We start from the raw sequence: 13263 nt of genomic DNA on the forward strand, positions 1-13263 counted from the left end.
TCGCTGCGCACGTCGGACGCATCACCGCGGCATGCACACACACACACACGGACACACAGCTGCCAGCAACAGGGAGGGAGAGAGCCGGGGGAGAGACGCTGAAAGAGCGAAGCAAACACATGCACCTTCACGGAGCTGCAGAGAAGCCCTCCGCGTGCTCGTCGAGGCCGTCATCGTGCCACACTGCCTGTTAAATAATATATATGCACATATTTTGCACGTGCGAAACCGAGAAGCGCCGAGGCGACCATGCTCCTTTCCAATCTGCACGCCTGACCGGCGCTCACGCGGCAGCAAGGACGGCAACGCCCGTTTCGCTGGGGTGGCTTGAAAGAACGTCTATCCGAGTTCGTGGCGAACATGGCGCACGGCGACAAGAACGGCACAGATTACACTATATATTATGGGCGGCCCGTGGAGAGAGACGAAGGTGGTAGCTGAGGTGGAGTTGGGGCGGGTGGGGTGGGTGGGTACACAAGCGTACTCGGCGTTGCGTGTGAGTTCGCCCCTCCCCCTCCCCCTCCCCCAACACAGCGTCTATGAGGAAATGACAAATAATAATAATAATAATAATACAGAGACGACAATACCGCGGACCGTGCGGCCACCGCAGCTGACGTGTTCGCGCGTTATAAAGCGACGAAGAACAACGCACACGCCTTTCTGGGTGCGGTGCAGTGCGGTGGAGCACGCCCCCGCCCCCTCCCCCTCTCGCTCGGTATGTTCACACCGGCGCCTGTCGCACCTCACGTGCGCAGGCTTTCCTTGAGTTGATCCACGTACTGCTGCAGCAGCTTCTCCCGCCCATCGCCCACCAGCAGCGACACGTAGCGCAGGCACGTCTTGGCGTCCCCTAGCAAATGCAGCAGGCGCAGCACCTCCGCGCGCTCGCCGACCTCCCGCAGCCACGTCTGCTCGCCCTTGCCCTCCCGCGGCACGACGTCGGTGCTGCGGTCCTTCTCCCCCGCCAGCTCCGCCCTGCTGAAGCCGTGGTAGACGACTACGTCCATCGGCACCTGCGTGTCGGCCAGCATGCCGCTTTGCTGGATAATGTCGACACATCGCCGGCGCTCCTGCACATAGGTTGGCGGCAGCTCACGGCTGGTCTCCGGGTAGGGCTGGTTCGGCTGCCGCTGCGCCTCGAGCAGCTCCACGAGGGTCTGCAGCGCCTCCTGCACCGCCGCTGCATCGTCGGCTAGCTGGGAGGTCCACGACTGCACGCGATTGCGCTGTTCAGCATCGATGTGCAGCGGCTGCAGCGACGGGCTGCGGGAGCGGGAGCGAGTGGGCGGAGGTGCGTGCGTGGGGGTCTGCTCGACGTGCCGTGCGGAGCGGCCGCCACCACCACCGCCGCCATTTCTGCCTCTCCCTCCTGCGGCTGCTTCGGCCGGCCTTGTTTTTGCTGCCGGTGCGGCGCGCGACGAGGGTGAAGGGGGGCGCCGTGACGCCTGCGAGCTACCTGCGCGAGAGGCGCGACTGTGGCTGCGGCTGGCTGGGTAGATCGCTGTCTCCTCCACGTCTGTCGGGTCGCGGTGGGCCTCGCTGGCCCCAACCAGATTGCTGCGGCGAGCCGCATTGATGTGCGTCGGTTGTGGAGGAGGATGACGGCGCCGGTGGTCCGTTGCGGGGGGAGGAGTGTTATACACGCCTTGTGCGCGGCCGGCGGACGCCGCACGTGCGCGGTGCTCACTGCGCTCGTGGAGAGAGGCGGTGGTGTTGAGTGAGGCCAGCAGTCGCGCCTGTGGATCCTTCGCGATCGGCGAGTATTCAAGTTCCGCCTCTCCAATGGCGCTGTCGGCCTTCGCCGTGGCCGCCGTGTGCCTCTCAGCGAGGTGCAGGGCGGCGTACGAGTTACCTCCCTCCTCTGACCCGGCCTCGTGGACAAGACGGTGGTCACCGCTCCACAGGTCCTCCACGTACACGGCATCTAACGTTGCGTCGCCGTCATTGTCAGCGGGGTGTCCGCCGTAGAAGCGTTGGGGTGGTGGTGGTGGCGGCGAGGGGGTGGACTGCGCCCTGGACCCGCCCGGGCCACGAGGACGTGCACGCGCAGGACCAACAGTGGATGCAGCGGTGGCCAGAGGAGGAGAAGGAGTTACTGCTGCCGCTGCGGCAGCGGCGCGTGTCGGGCTCTCTGAACGAGAGGCAGAAGCGCTTAAGCTGCGTCGTGCAGAGGCGGCCCGCAACTGTGCCGCGTGCGTCGTGGCCACCTTCGGCAGCGCCGCCGCCGACGAGCGACGTCGAGGCGGTTTCCTTCGCAGCTCGTAGCGCCTGAGCACCTCCGCGGTCGCAGGATCAACGGCTGCCGCTGCCTTCGGCGTGACGGACCGTGCGGGGGAGTTCACGCCGCCGACGACGTCCATCATGGGACGCTGCACCTGTGGCTGTGGGGGAGCGGCATCGGTGCGGCGCTCCATCGAGCCGCCTTTCTTCGGTGCGGCGACTTCGGCATTTTCTCTGCTGACAGGCGTGTGCTGTGCCATCATCAACGCCGCCGCGTTGCTGTGCACGCCAACTGACAGCAGCTGCTGCTGTTGAGCGGCGACACGTCGCAGGATCGTGTCCTCCACGTACTTGCGCGACTCCTCCGCGAGCTGCCTCACCACAAACGCGCGCAGTGGGTGCCCGTTGGCCGTCAGTCGCCACTCCCGCTGCTGCTTTTCCTTTTCCTCCTCCGCCTTCTTTAGCTGGGCGAGGTGCTGCGCGGCGTGTTGGCTCTTGGCAGAGTCGCCGTAGCCCGTCGGGGCCGTCACGCCGCGTGTGAGCTGACGCAGAAGCTCCATCGAGCGCTCGTCCGCGGCGCCGTCGTCTGCTGCAAAGGGGGCTGGACGGCGGCCACCGCTCCCGTCGCTCTTCTCGCGACGACGTGAGGCCGTGAACGGGAGGGAAGACGCGGTGGAGCCTTCCACAGACCGATCACCACCGGTGGCACCAATACCGCCGCTGCGCGGGCCCATTACGACGTGGGCCAGCGCGGACGAGGCCGACGACGTCCCCGAATAGTGAAGAGGGGAGAAGGAGGAGGCGGCAGCAGCCGCAGTCGTCGTCGGGTTGGTGTTGCTGATCAGGTTGGACGGAAGCCCCCAGCCCCGGTGCATCAACGCCCTGTCGGCGAGCTTTGCGCTGTTCACGCGCTGCTCATCTACTACCAGCAGCGTCGGACACAGATTGCGCAGCACCGCCGTAAAGCCCACCCTTCCGCTCTCCACGACTGGGTTGCCGCGTATGAGGAGGTGGCGCAGGGCGGAGCAGAGGGACAGCATTCGGATCGAAGACTGCGTGCGCAGCTGATTAAATGTGATGTCGAACGTCTCCAGCAGCACCAAGTGCGCGAGTCCGTCAACGAGGGTGATCTGGTTGTGTCCGAGGAAGAGGTGCGCGATGCCGAGGTTCCTCTCGAGGCCGCCGATCGCGCGTAGGTGATTGCGGCGTGCGTTCAATACCGTCAGCACCTTGCAGGCGTGCAGCCCCTCCAACTCCGTCAGGTCGTTTGAGCTGACATCCAACCGCAGCAGCGTCGCGGGAAGGGGGCAGAGACGCGTTAGGTGGTTCCGACTGAGGTTCAGTACGGTGATTGCGCTGTAGGTCGTGCCTCCGAGCAACGCGGCGGGCAACCTCGCCCGGAGCGCCGCATCGACGCTGGCGTTCGTCCACGACTGCTGCGACTGCTGCTGCTCCGCTGCCTGCTCGTAGGCGTCCAACACATCCCAGACAGTCGTGGCGCCGCCAAACATGTGTGCCTGCCGCAGCGTGCCCTCCCGTGTTGTGAGGGCGGAGAGGTCCAACACGCTGTCCAGCGTTGGACTGAGGTTGGCGGTGACGTCGAGGCGGTCGTTGCGGTCCTCAAACGGCTCCCGCGATGGCGCCGCCGCCGCGCTGTCGGCGCTCCTCGTCGTCCTTTCTTTGCTTTGGCCGTCGTCCTCGCCGCCGTATCCATTCTCGCCACGCGCTGCGCGACGCCGCGCGCCACTCGCCTCCGATGGCGTCTGTGGCGCCGTGGTGGTTGTTCGGAAGGGGGAATGGCTGCCATCGAGCGCTGACGTCGGTGGTGCCGGTGCCGGGGAGGAAGGGGAAGGAGGCCCAGGCGCCGCCGGTGTTTCAGCAGCGGCGGCAGCAGCAGCAGCAACCGCAGCGGCTTCCATTGAGGCAACGATCGTGGCGGTCTTCGCATTTTTCTCCACCGGTGCGTTGCGCTCCGCCGGCACTCGTTCGGCCTCCACCGGTGAGGAGGCGCTGACAGAAGCCGTGGCGGCGGCGGCGGCGGGCGAGCTCGGCCCGAAGAGCTCCTCTCGTCTGCGCTGTAGCGCTTGCGCATTGCCGCTGGCGTAACTCCGCTGCGAGTGGGAGAAGGAGGCGGAGGTGGCGGTGAGCGACGGAGACCGCTGCAGCAGCCGGTTCGACCGCGGCAGCTGCTGTTGCTGTTGCTGCTGCTGTTGCTGTTGCTGCTGCTGCTGTTGCGGCGCTTTGTTGGAGAGGCTGCGTTGGCTGCCCGCGTCGATGTCGGTAGGAGGCTCCTTTTGACTTGACGGAGTCGCCGCGGTTGCGACGACCGGGGAGTGTCCAGCTGCGGCGATCGGTCCTCGCTGCTGCTGCTGCTGCTGCTGCTGCGGTTGTGGTGCGTCATCAGCTTTGCTGTCTTTCCCCTCTCCTCCTCCCCCCGCTGCAGCAGGGGGGATGCGGAACGCTGACGTCGATGGTGGGCTGACCTCACGTGATGGGTAACTGCGGCCGCTATGGCTCAGCTCGCTGCCGCGTACGTCGTCCGCCACGATCACGTCGCACGGCACCTCCGCCGCCGCGTGCAGCAAACTTGCGATGCCGCTTTCGGTGAACGCATTGGCAGAGACGTCCAACGCCGCCAGCTTCGCACAGCCCGTCACGAGCAGCTGCAGGTGATGCAAAGCGCGGTCCGTCAGCCCGCAGCAGCGCCACACGAGCTGCCATTCCACGATCTCATTCGACCGCCCACGCGCGTTGGGACCGTCCACTTTGAGCAGCGACTCACAGAGCGCCACGGCAGGCCGGTCGCCGAGAGCTACATTTGTCATGTCCATCACGAGCGCCCACGTCGCGGGTGGCCTGTGCCGCGAGCTCGAGGTAAGACTCGCCGCGTCGTTACTGGCGTGTGCGTTGGCGCCGGTGGGTACGTAGCTGCAGCACGTGTGGAGTCGGTCCAGCCACTCATCGACGTCCGGCACGCCTTGACGTCGCAGCTCCAAGGCGAAGAGCGAGGCGAGTCGCTCTTCGAATTGCTGGCAGGGAGGCATCGCTGAGTTCGTACACGATATCTACTTGAGTTTTCTATCCTTCTAACTATATATGTATATGTATGTATATGAATATGTATGTGTGTGTCTTCTTGAGAATTGCAGCTTCCTGGGTGGAAAGAAGGCAATGGTTAAGAGAGTGGTACGGTGCTTATCCTCAGTCCGGGGGGGGGGGGAAGAAGCCGCGCGGAGGGCTCTGTGGAGTCGCGCACGGGAGAGCGACAAGCCGAGGCGTCACAGAAGGGAAAGGAATGCCCTTCGTTCTCTGCAGTGAAGGCCGCTTTTAACGTTGGATGTGTATGGCTGTGTGCTTGTATGTGTTTTTGCAGACGCTCTCGTACACCGTGTCGCGCAGTGTGTGTGTGTGTGTGTGTGTGTTGAGGTATGAATGCTCCTCCGATTTCTCTCGCGGGGAGCCCGCAAATACCAACTAGACCTTACCCGTGAAGCACAACGGAGGAGCCGAAAACACACGCCTACAACTTTTGTTGGGCTCGCCTGTTTCCGCTATACGGAACGCGGCAGAATTGGGCTGAAGGTGTCGTGGAGCCGCGGAGCAGCGATGAGGAGGAGGTGAGGAGGGTGGTGTGTGTGTGTGTGTGTGTGTGTGTGTGTGTGAAGGAGAGGACAAAACACGCGGAAGCCGACAGCACGATGAGACGTGACCCAACCAATGAATGGGAGAAGGGAGGTGAACCAACAACACCACACACAAGCGTCGCGTTCGTGCGCCTTCATGACAAACGGCAGACGTGTAGGTTCCCACAAGAGGGAAGCACTTGCCGCACCACGAAGCGACTGACGGAGGAGAGAAGTGGAAGTTAAAACAACACTGGAAATACAAAAGGGAGTCGATTTCTGTGAGTATTGACGTGGCAAAAGCACACACCCAGACACATACACACACACACACACACGCGTGACATCCATCGCCATATACGCCGTTGCCGTCCCGACCACCCGGCAAACCGTTGTCGTGGTCGCCGCGGGCTCTACGCAATTTCTTCGTCCACCACCAACTTGTATAGCTCGGGATGCACCGCACGCCCCGCCAGCTCCAGCGACTGCTTCGTCGTCTTCAGCAGCAGCGCGCGCTGCAGCAGCGTCCCGCGACGCTCGTAGAGCACTGAGAACAGCGTCTTCACCACCGGGTGTCCCGCCTCCCCGAGGCGGACAAACAGACTACACAGGTCCACCAACAGAATTAAGTCGCTCTGCCAGGCGAGCGCGGCAGCAGCAGTAGCGCCCACGCCGGACGGCGTTAGCATCGAGCCGCGCGTGCGTCGCTGCTTCGCTGCTCGGTTGCGAGCGACCGTTGTGGCAAGCACCGCGGGCCTTTCCGCGGATTCATCCTCCGCTGCTGCTTGCTGGAGCAGAAAGGCCATGTAGTCCGCCAGACTCCGCACGAGGGGGAAGAACACCTTGGGTGTGCTGGACAGGTCAATGCAGGCGCGCAACACCTCCTCCACCTCTTGCGGGTGCACGCCCTCCAACACCGGCAGTGGCGGCGGGAGGGGCGGAGGGGCGGCCGCGGCGGCGGTTTTATCGTCCTCGAGGGATCGCGTCTCGTCGAGATCAGCTGCATCGGTGCTGTGTGTGGTTGCCTGCGCCGCTGCTGACATGGCGGCGACGTCTGCCGCGATGCGGTTCTGCGTGTACCGCAGCAAGACGTCCACCGTCTCCATCGCCGTGACGGTGAGGCGCCGTCCCACGCTGCGTGAGAGGCGCAGAAAGGCGCAGACGTGATGCAGCGTGAGGGGCGCCGGTGACGCCGCGGAGGCTGATGCCGTTGCTGCTGGAGGAGGCGTAGTGCTCCGCGAAGTCCCTTCCATGGAATTGCCGCCACCGTTGTCTTCCGCGGCTCGGGGCGGCGACCTTGACGTTCGACCCTTCGTCTTTAACGAACGGCAGCGGTCGCTCGTCTTTAGCGGCGCCTCTTCTCCCCCTTCGTTACCCACACCTTCCGCCGCGCCAGTCGGGTGCGTTGATGCTGTCGTCAAGACCACCACCCGCTCACACATGAGCTGCACCGCCGCCGTGTCCACCTCGACGGACGCCCTCAGCAACCCCTGCGCCAGCTTCGCTAAGCTGCCGCCGGACATCGCCGCTACGACGTCGCCCAACCGCCGGTACACCACCTCCAGCAGCGCCGAAGACCGCAGGCCGCACACCAGCAGCAGGCACGTGACGTTGGCGAGCTCGGCCGCCGTGCAGGTCGGCAGCACAGCCTCCGTGCAGTGCCGCGCTAGCACGTGGGTGACGTCGTAGTCCACCGAGCCGCGCTTCTCGATCAGCTCCAAGGCCGCCTTCACAACGGAGAGGGAGGCGTCGTGGTGATAGCGCGCGACGTTGGTCAGCACCGCGGCGCCGATGTCGTCGTGCGGGAAGCAGTCGCGCAGGCAGTGCAGGATCGCCAGCGCGGTCGAGGCGAGCGAGACGAGCATGCGTGGGTCGCTCTGCAGCAGGCCACGCACCTGCGAGGAGAAGATTGGCTGCACGGCCGTCACGCACACTGTGCGCACACTCGCGTGGCCAGCCAGCGTGCCACAGCGCAGCAGCCGCACGGAGAGCTCGAGCGTGAGCCGCCGGCCCATGTCCGCGGCCCGGCCGAGCAACACGCCGTAGAGCTGCTCATGAAAGACCCCGCCGACGCAGTACGCCTCGACACACTCGACGATCTCCACCGGCGTCATCACCGGCGCGGCGCGGATGGTGCGCGAGATGAACGCGCCGAGCATTTGCCGCTGCAGGTGCGGCTCGCTGGTCAGCGCCGCGTACCCGCGCAGCAGCAGCGGTACGTCTTGCCGGGGAAAGGACAGTTGCACGGCCTGCAGCACCTGCATGGCCAGGGTGCGCGGGATCAGCCGCAACGCATCTCGTTCGTCTGCCGTCCAGCGACGAAGGGGTGTCGACGTGTCGTTCTCCTCCGCCTCCGCTTCCTCCACGTCCATCCGCTGGAGTAGGTGGGCCACCACCTCCACCATGCACCCGCACTCCCCGACGGAGTAGGGATGGTGCTGCAGGAGGGAGGGCTGCACGAGCGAGCGCAGCAGCGGTGCGTACGGCACGGCGTGTAGCAGCCGCAGCAGCGCCGCGACATCGACGTCCTCGCCCGGCGACCACCGCTGCTCCGCCACCGCCACGTCCGCCGTGCGCTGCAGCCCGCTGAGGGAGTGCAGCATGCGTATCTGCTGACCGGCGCTGATGCGCTCTTTCTTCGTGGGCTTCTCCTTGTCGTGGCTGGGCAGCTGCGACGGCGGGGTTGCGCTTCCGTCGGTGTTGTCGTGGAGAGCCGTCACGAGCCGTTCGATCAGCACACGCACCGCCGGCGCAAACAGCGGTGCTCCCGTCGCGTGGAGCCGCTCCAGCACCGTCGTTGCCTGCCACAGCGACAGCAGCGGACTTAGCTGGTCCAGCAGCTGCAGCAACATCGCCGTGAGGGTGTCGTCCGCGCGCAGGCACACCGCCGCGGCGGAGCTGAGCAGCTGCATCGCCAGAACCCCCGAAACGGTATCCACGACGTGCGGGCTGTCTGTGCCCGCTGCGTGTTCTTGGAGTTGCTCCTGCTGCCGCTGCTTCCGCGCCTTTAAGTGCTGCTCCACCGCCGTCACAACACCGCACATCAACGACGAAGACACGTGCTGCACGCTCTCCGGCACGCACATGACGACGATGACCTCCGTCAGCGTGGTCAGCGGCATCTGCAGCACCGGCTCCGGGGTGCCCCTACTCCTTTCGTCATCGCTCGTCGCGCTCCTGCGGTTCTTCTTCTTCCCTGCTGCCGCGGTGGTTGGGGCGGCGAGGAGGGCGGCGGTGAGGGCCGGGTCGAGCACGTCGATGCGGAACTGCCGAAGCGTCGCCGGCTCCGTTTCCACGGGGAACTCGGTCGACAGCCGGTAGAGGAGGTGTACCACCGTCAGAAGGTAATGCCGGTACGGCGCAGAGACGTTCACGTGTGGGGGAGATGCGCCGTGGTCGCCGGTCTCGATGTTGGCAGCGGTGACAGATTGGGTCACCCCCCGCACCACGGCAGCCGTGGAGGCGATGTAGACGCCCAGCACCTGCTGCACCGCCGCCCCGCTGCTGCGGACGTGCGTGGAGGACGGGTGTCGAGTCCACGGCAGCGCCTGCCGGGTGAGGTCCGTCAGCAGTCGCTCCAGTCGCTCCACCACCGCGAAGGCCTCACCGACCGGCGCGGCAACACTCGATGCCGATCCTCCCGATGCGTCTGCTGCCGTCTTCCCATAGGAGGCGGCCATCTCGGCCGCTCGCCCCTGCGACTTCAACAAGGTGTTGTGCAGCGTCGTCAGCTGCGCGACGGTGCCAGCCGGCACGCCGCACAGAACTGCCACGGTGGTCAGTCGCAGTGCCATGTCGATCAGCGTTTGGCTGCGCAGCGGTGCGGCGGTGCGGTGGTCTAGCGGCGCAACGCGTGCACCGCCACCCCCCGCAAAAGCCCCATCGCGCAGTCCAGTGTTGGCGGCCGCGGAGGCGGAGGCGAGACTGGCGCCAGTCAACATCCGCATCGCCGACTCCGTCATGTGTGCGAGAAAAAGCGTGGAGAGCAGCGCAAGGGCTTCCTCCATGGCGGGTGTCGTCTGCTGGTGAGAGGGCGAAGTCACGCCTGCGGTTTTGGCAGTCGCTGCCGGGTAAGAGGCGGCCGTCGCCAGGTCGTTGCTGCCCAGCTCGGTAAGCCGATCCCTCAGCGTTGCCCAGATGCACTCCAGACCCTCCGTTAGTGCGGCCTCGCGGCCTTCCTGCTGCAGCAGCGGCAGCAGCGCGTGGGCGATCGCCTCCACCGCGCTCACGTCGCCGCGCACGACGCACTCCACGATGGCTTCGACGGAGACGTAGAGGGCGTAATTCACGTGCGTGCGGTAGACGGCGGGAGTCAGCACGGACCCTGCGGCGACGGTCGCGGCGCTAGGCATGTGTGAAGGCGACGACGTCATCGCCGCCGCTGCAACGGCGTTCTCGTCCGAAGCCCCGCTTATCTGCGCATTCCAGCTGTTGCTCGTCGTGGAGGAAGAGCGGCTTCCTCGGCCCCTACCACGTCCGCTGCGGCGGGCCGCCGAGGTGCTGCTGGGCACGGCACCAGAACTGAAAGCCCCACCGGCGCCGGGCGCGCCCCCACTGCTCGCCGCCGCCCCGTCCCGCCGCCTTGCAGCGAGAGAAGCGTTCGACCCCCCGTCGCCGTCCGCCGCGTCCGTCGAGCTGACGACGACGCGGTGACCGTCCTTCCGACACTGCGTCAAGAGGCCTACGACTTGGTCGACCAGCACCCCGCGCGTCCGCACCGGCAGCGGCGCCGTCCCGCACGAGAGGGAGAACAAGTCGGCAGCTCGCACGACGTCGGCGGTGTCGCGCGGAGACAGGGAGAGGCAGAGCTCGCTGGTGAGCAGCGAGGCAGCCGCGAAGCCGGAGCAGAGCATGGCGTAGAGGAGCTGCACCACCGGACAGCGCAGCGGCGGCCGCGGTGGCAGCTGGCGATTCAGCCCGATACGCGCCGCCGCGGTGTGGTGCTCGCTTTCCTGCGTGTTGACTAAGCTGGAGATGCGATCGGGTCGCTGCTGCAGGTAGGCGGCGGCTACGGTGCAAAGATCGGTGAAGGCCTGTGCGTAGGTGACGCGGTCAGGCGACAGGCGGTTCAACTCGGCCGCCACGGACGGCGTGCAGAGGTACTCGAAGAGGTGACCACTACTGCTATTGCTGTTGTTGGCGGCAGCGGCAGCGGCAGTGCGGCACGTCTGCAGCAGAGCGCGCTGACACAGCGCCTCCACCTTCCCGAGAGTCGACACGCGCAGCACCACCTCTAACTCTTCCGTCCACCGCAGGCAGCGCAGCACATCGACGAACGAGCCTGCTGCTGCCGCTGCGCTCTCCTCCCCCTTCGTCCTTTGATCTTCGAAGTGCGTAAATAAACGGCTGAGGGACGCGTCACGCCACTTGCGCCACTTCGGCCGCGTCGAGTTCAAGAAGGAATGCATGTGTGGCGCGTCTTGTGGGGAAGAGGAGCGGCTGAGCAGCGCCGCAGCTTCCTCGGCGACGGCGCTCAGAGCCGCCAGCATCACCAGCGTCGATGCTGCGCCGTACTCCGCCTCACGTGAGACATCGTTCGTCGACACAGACGCGGCAGCGGAGCCGCTTTCTGCTGAGATGAGCTGGTCGAGCTCGTAAAGAGGGCTGACCAGTGCCTCCAGCACACGCGCCACCCGTGCGTGTACAGCCGCCGCCTCCTCTGTCTGCTTCCGCTGCTGCATTACTTTCCGAAGATTGGTCTTCCTCTTTGCATTCGGGTTGCCCTTCTTCGCCTTCGTGCTGTCATGCAAGGGCCCCACGGTTGTCACGCCCAGTGCGAGCTGATCCCGATAGACAGCCACCAGCACGTGCAGCACCTGCGCGACGGCGGTCCTCGCCGTTGCTGCCGTTGCCTCGCGTGATATTCGCTGCTGCAGACCCCGTACGAAGGCGTCCCACAGCACGTTGTGCAGACGAGCACCTTCCTCCGACTGCTGCGCCACGTGGAAGTGCACGCGCAGCAGCGTCAGCAGCGCCACCGTGTCCGCTTCCGCACCCATCAGCGAGCTCACGTCTGACACCTCCCACACCGCACGCTCCAACGGTGCTGCTGCGGCTGCCGCTCCAGGTGGTGTGTCGTCGACCACGGTGCTGCGTGTGGCGCTGCTGTGACCGTGCGGATAAAAGAGGGCGGAAAGCTGCGGGTACGTCTTGGCCTCCTTCGCTACGGTGGACATGAGAACCGCACGCTCTTCCATGTGGACCTCTGCGTTAGCACTGTTGTTGCTGCTGCTGCTGCCCGTTTCAAGCGGTCTGGACCCATGGAGTGAGGGGGATGTGGCTCGGGAAGGCAGCGCGGGGGCCGATGCTAACGACGAAGACTCAGATGTTGTTGCTGCTGCGGCTGCTGCCGACGCCCCGACTGTCCCGCTGGCCCTGCTTGATGCACTCGCTGAGAGGGTGTGTTGACGCTGCCATCGACAGCGCTGGCGCAGCGCGGACCACTCCCGCACCGCGTCGCGCAGTTGCAGCACCCGCCGCTGCTCTTTTATAGCTGTGTCGAGAGGCGGTGTTGCCACCACATTTGCTTCCTCGTCCGTCGTTCTTCCTCCGGTCGAGTGCGGTGCCGCTGTGGCGTCCTCCAGCGGCACGGGTGACGAAAGCTGCGGCGGAGGAGGTGCCGCCGCCGCCCCAGCCGCCGATGCTCGGCGCCGCGGTGTGCGTGCTTTCGCCGTGGTGGCCGTCGTTTTCTTCTTACTATTATTGCTCCTCCTTGTTGCGGCGGCACAGCAGTGCGCCGAGGTACGCAGCGCGCCGTTGGGTCCGTGAAAGGCACGTGCCGTCGTGCCAACGACACAAGGTGAAGCCGTAGATGACGCAGCTGCCTGTGCGGTGGCGGAGACGGTAGCGAGGGCGGGGTGCAAGACCCGGCGCATGAGCTGCGCCGCCGCCGCGGGGGCGACGGAGAGTCGCGCCGACATCTCCGTACCGTGTTGGCCAATTTGGTTCAGCGGCGCTGCTGCTCAACACAGAGAGATTGCCGTATTGTGGGAAAGCGGCGCGGAGTGAAAACGGCAGATGACGCAGAATGGATGTGTGCAGCAAAATTGTAGTCGATGATCTCTTCCAGCGCCCTTTCTTGGTGGTTTCTGCGAGGTGAGAGTTACGACCGCAGCAGCAAACAGCGGGCGCACAGATGGAGAACGAAGACCATGCGAGGGCGGACAACGCGAGAGGAGACGGAGAAGAGCAAAAAAAGAAGGCATTGAGGAGGGGGAGGGGGGGGGAACCGGGAGCACGGCTGTGTCGTTGTTGATGAACGCGTGGGAGGCCCCGCTCCGCTGCGGTTTGTCTTGAACACCGTTCCTGTCGTCAGGCCGGCAAGCGAACCGGTGCAGCAGAATGAAAAGGAGGCGGCGGACGAGAACGTGGGAAGAACGCCCGACAGCACACGAAGCACGAGGAGCAAGAGAGGAAA

The 13263-nt window shown here is 65.5% G+C and overlaps 2 protein-coding genes across 2 annotated transcripts; both read right to left on the bottom strand.

The window, feature by feature from the left end:
* Positions 1-746: 746 nt before the first annotated feature.
* ABB37_09879 (hypothetical protein) lies at positions 747-5800 on the bottom strand (the record flags this gene model as incomplete). Its single annotated transcript, XM_015809543.1, has 1 exon — positions 747-5800. Exon 1 carries the CDS (start codon positions 5265-5267, stop codon positions 747-749), a length of 4521 nt encoding a protein of 1506 aa, XP_015651875.1. The 5' UTR covers positions 5268-5800.
* A 459-nt stretch (positions 5801-6259) lies between these two features.
* ABB37_09880 (hypothetical protein) lies at positions 6260-12935 on the bottom strand (the record flags this gene model as incomplete). Its single annotated transcript, XM_015809544.1, has 1 exon — positions 6260-12935. Exon 1 carries the CDS (start codon positions 12764-12766, stop codon positions 6260-6262), a length of 6507 nt encoding a protein of 2168 aa, XP_015651876.1. The 5' UTR covers positions 12767-12935.
* Between the last annotated feature and the right edge of the window lie 328 nt (positions 12936-13263).

Source organism: Leptomonas pyrrhocoris (assembly GCF_001293395.1).
Source record: "Leptomonas pyrrhocoris isolate H10 chromosome Unknown, whole genome shotgun sequence".
NCBI lineage: Eukaryota > Euglenozoa > Kinetoplastea > Trypanosomatida > Trypanosomatidae > Leptomonas > Leptomonas pyrrhocoris.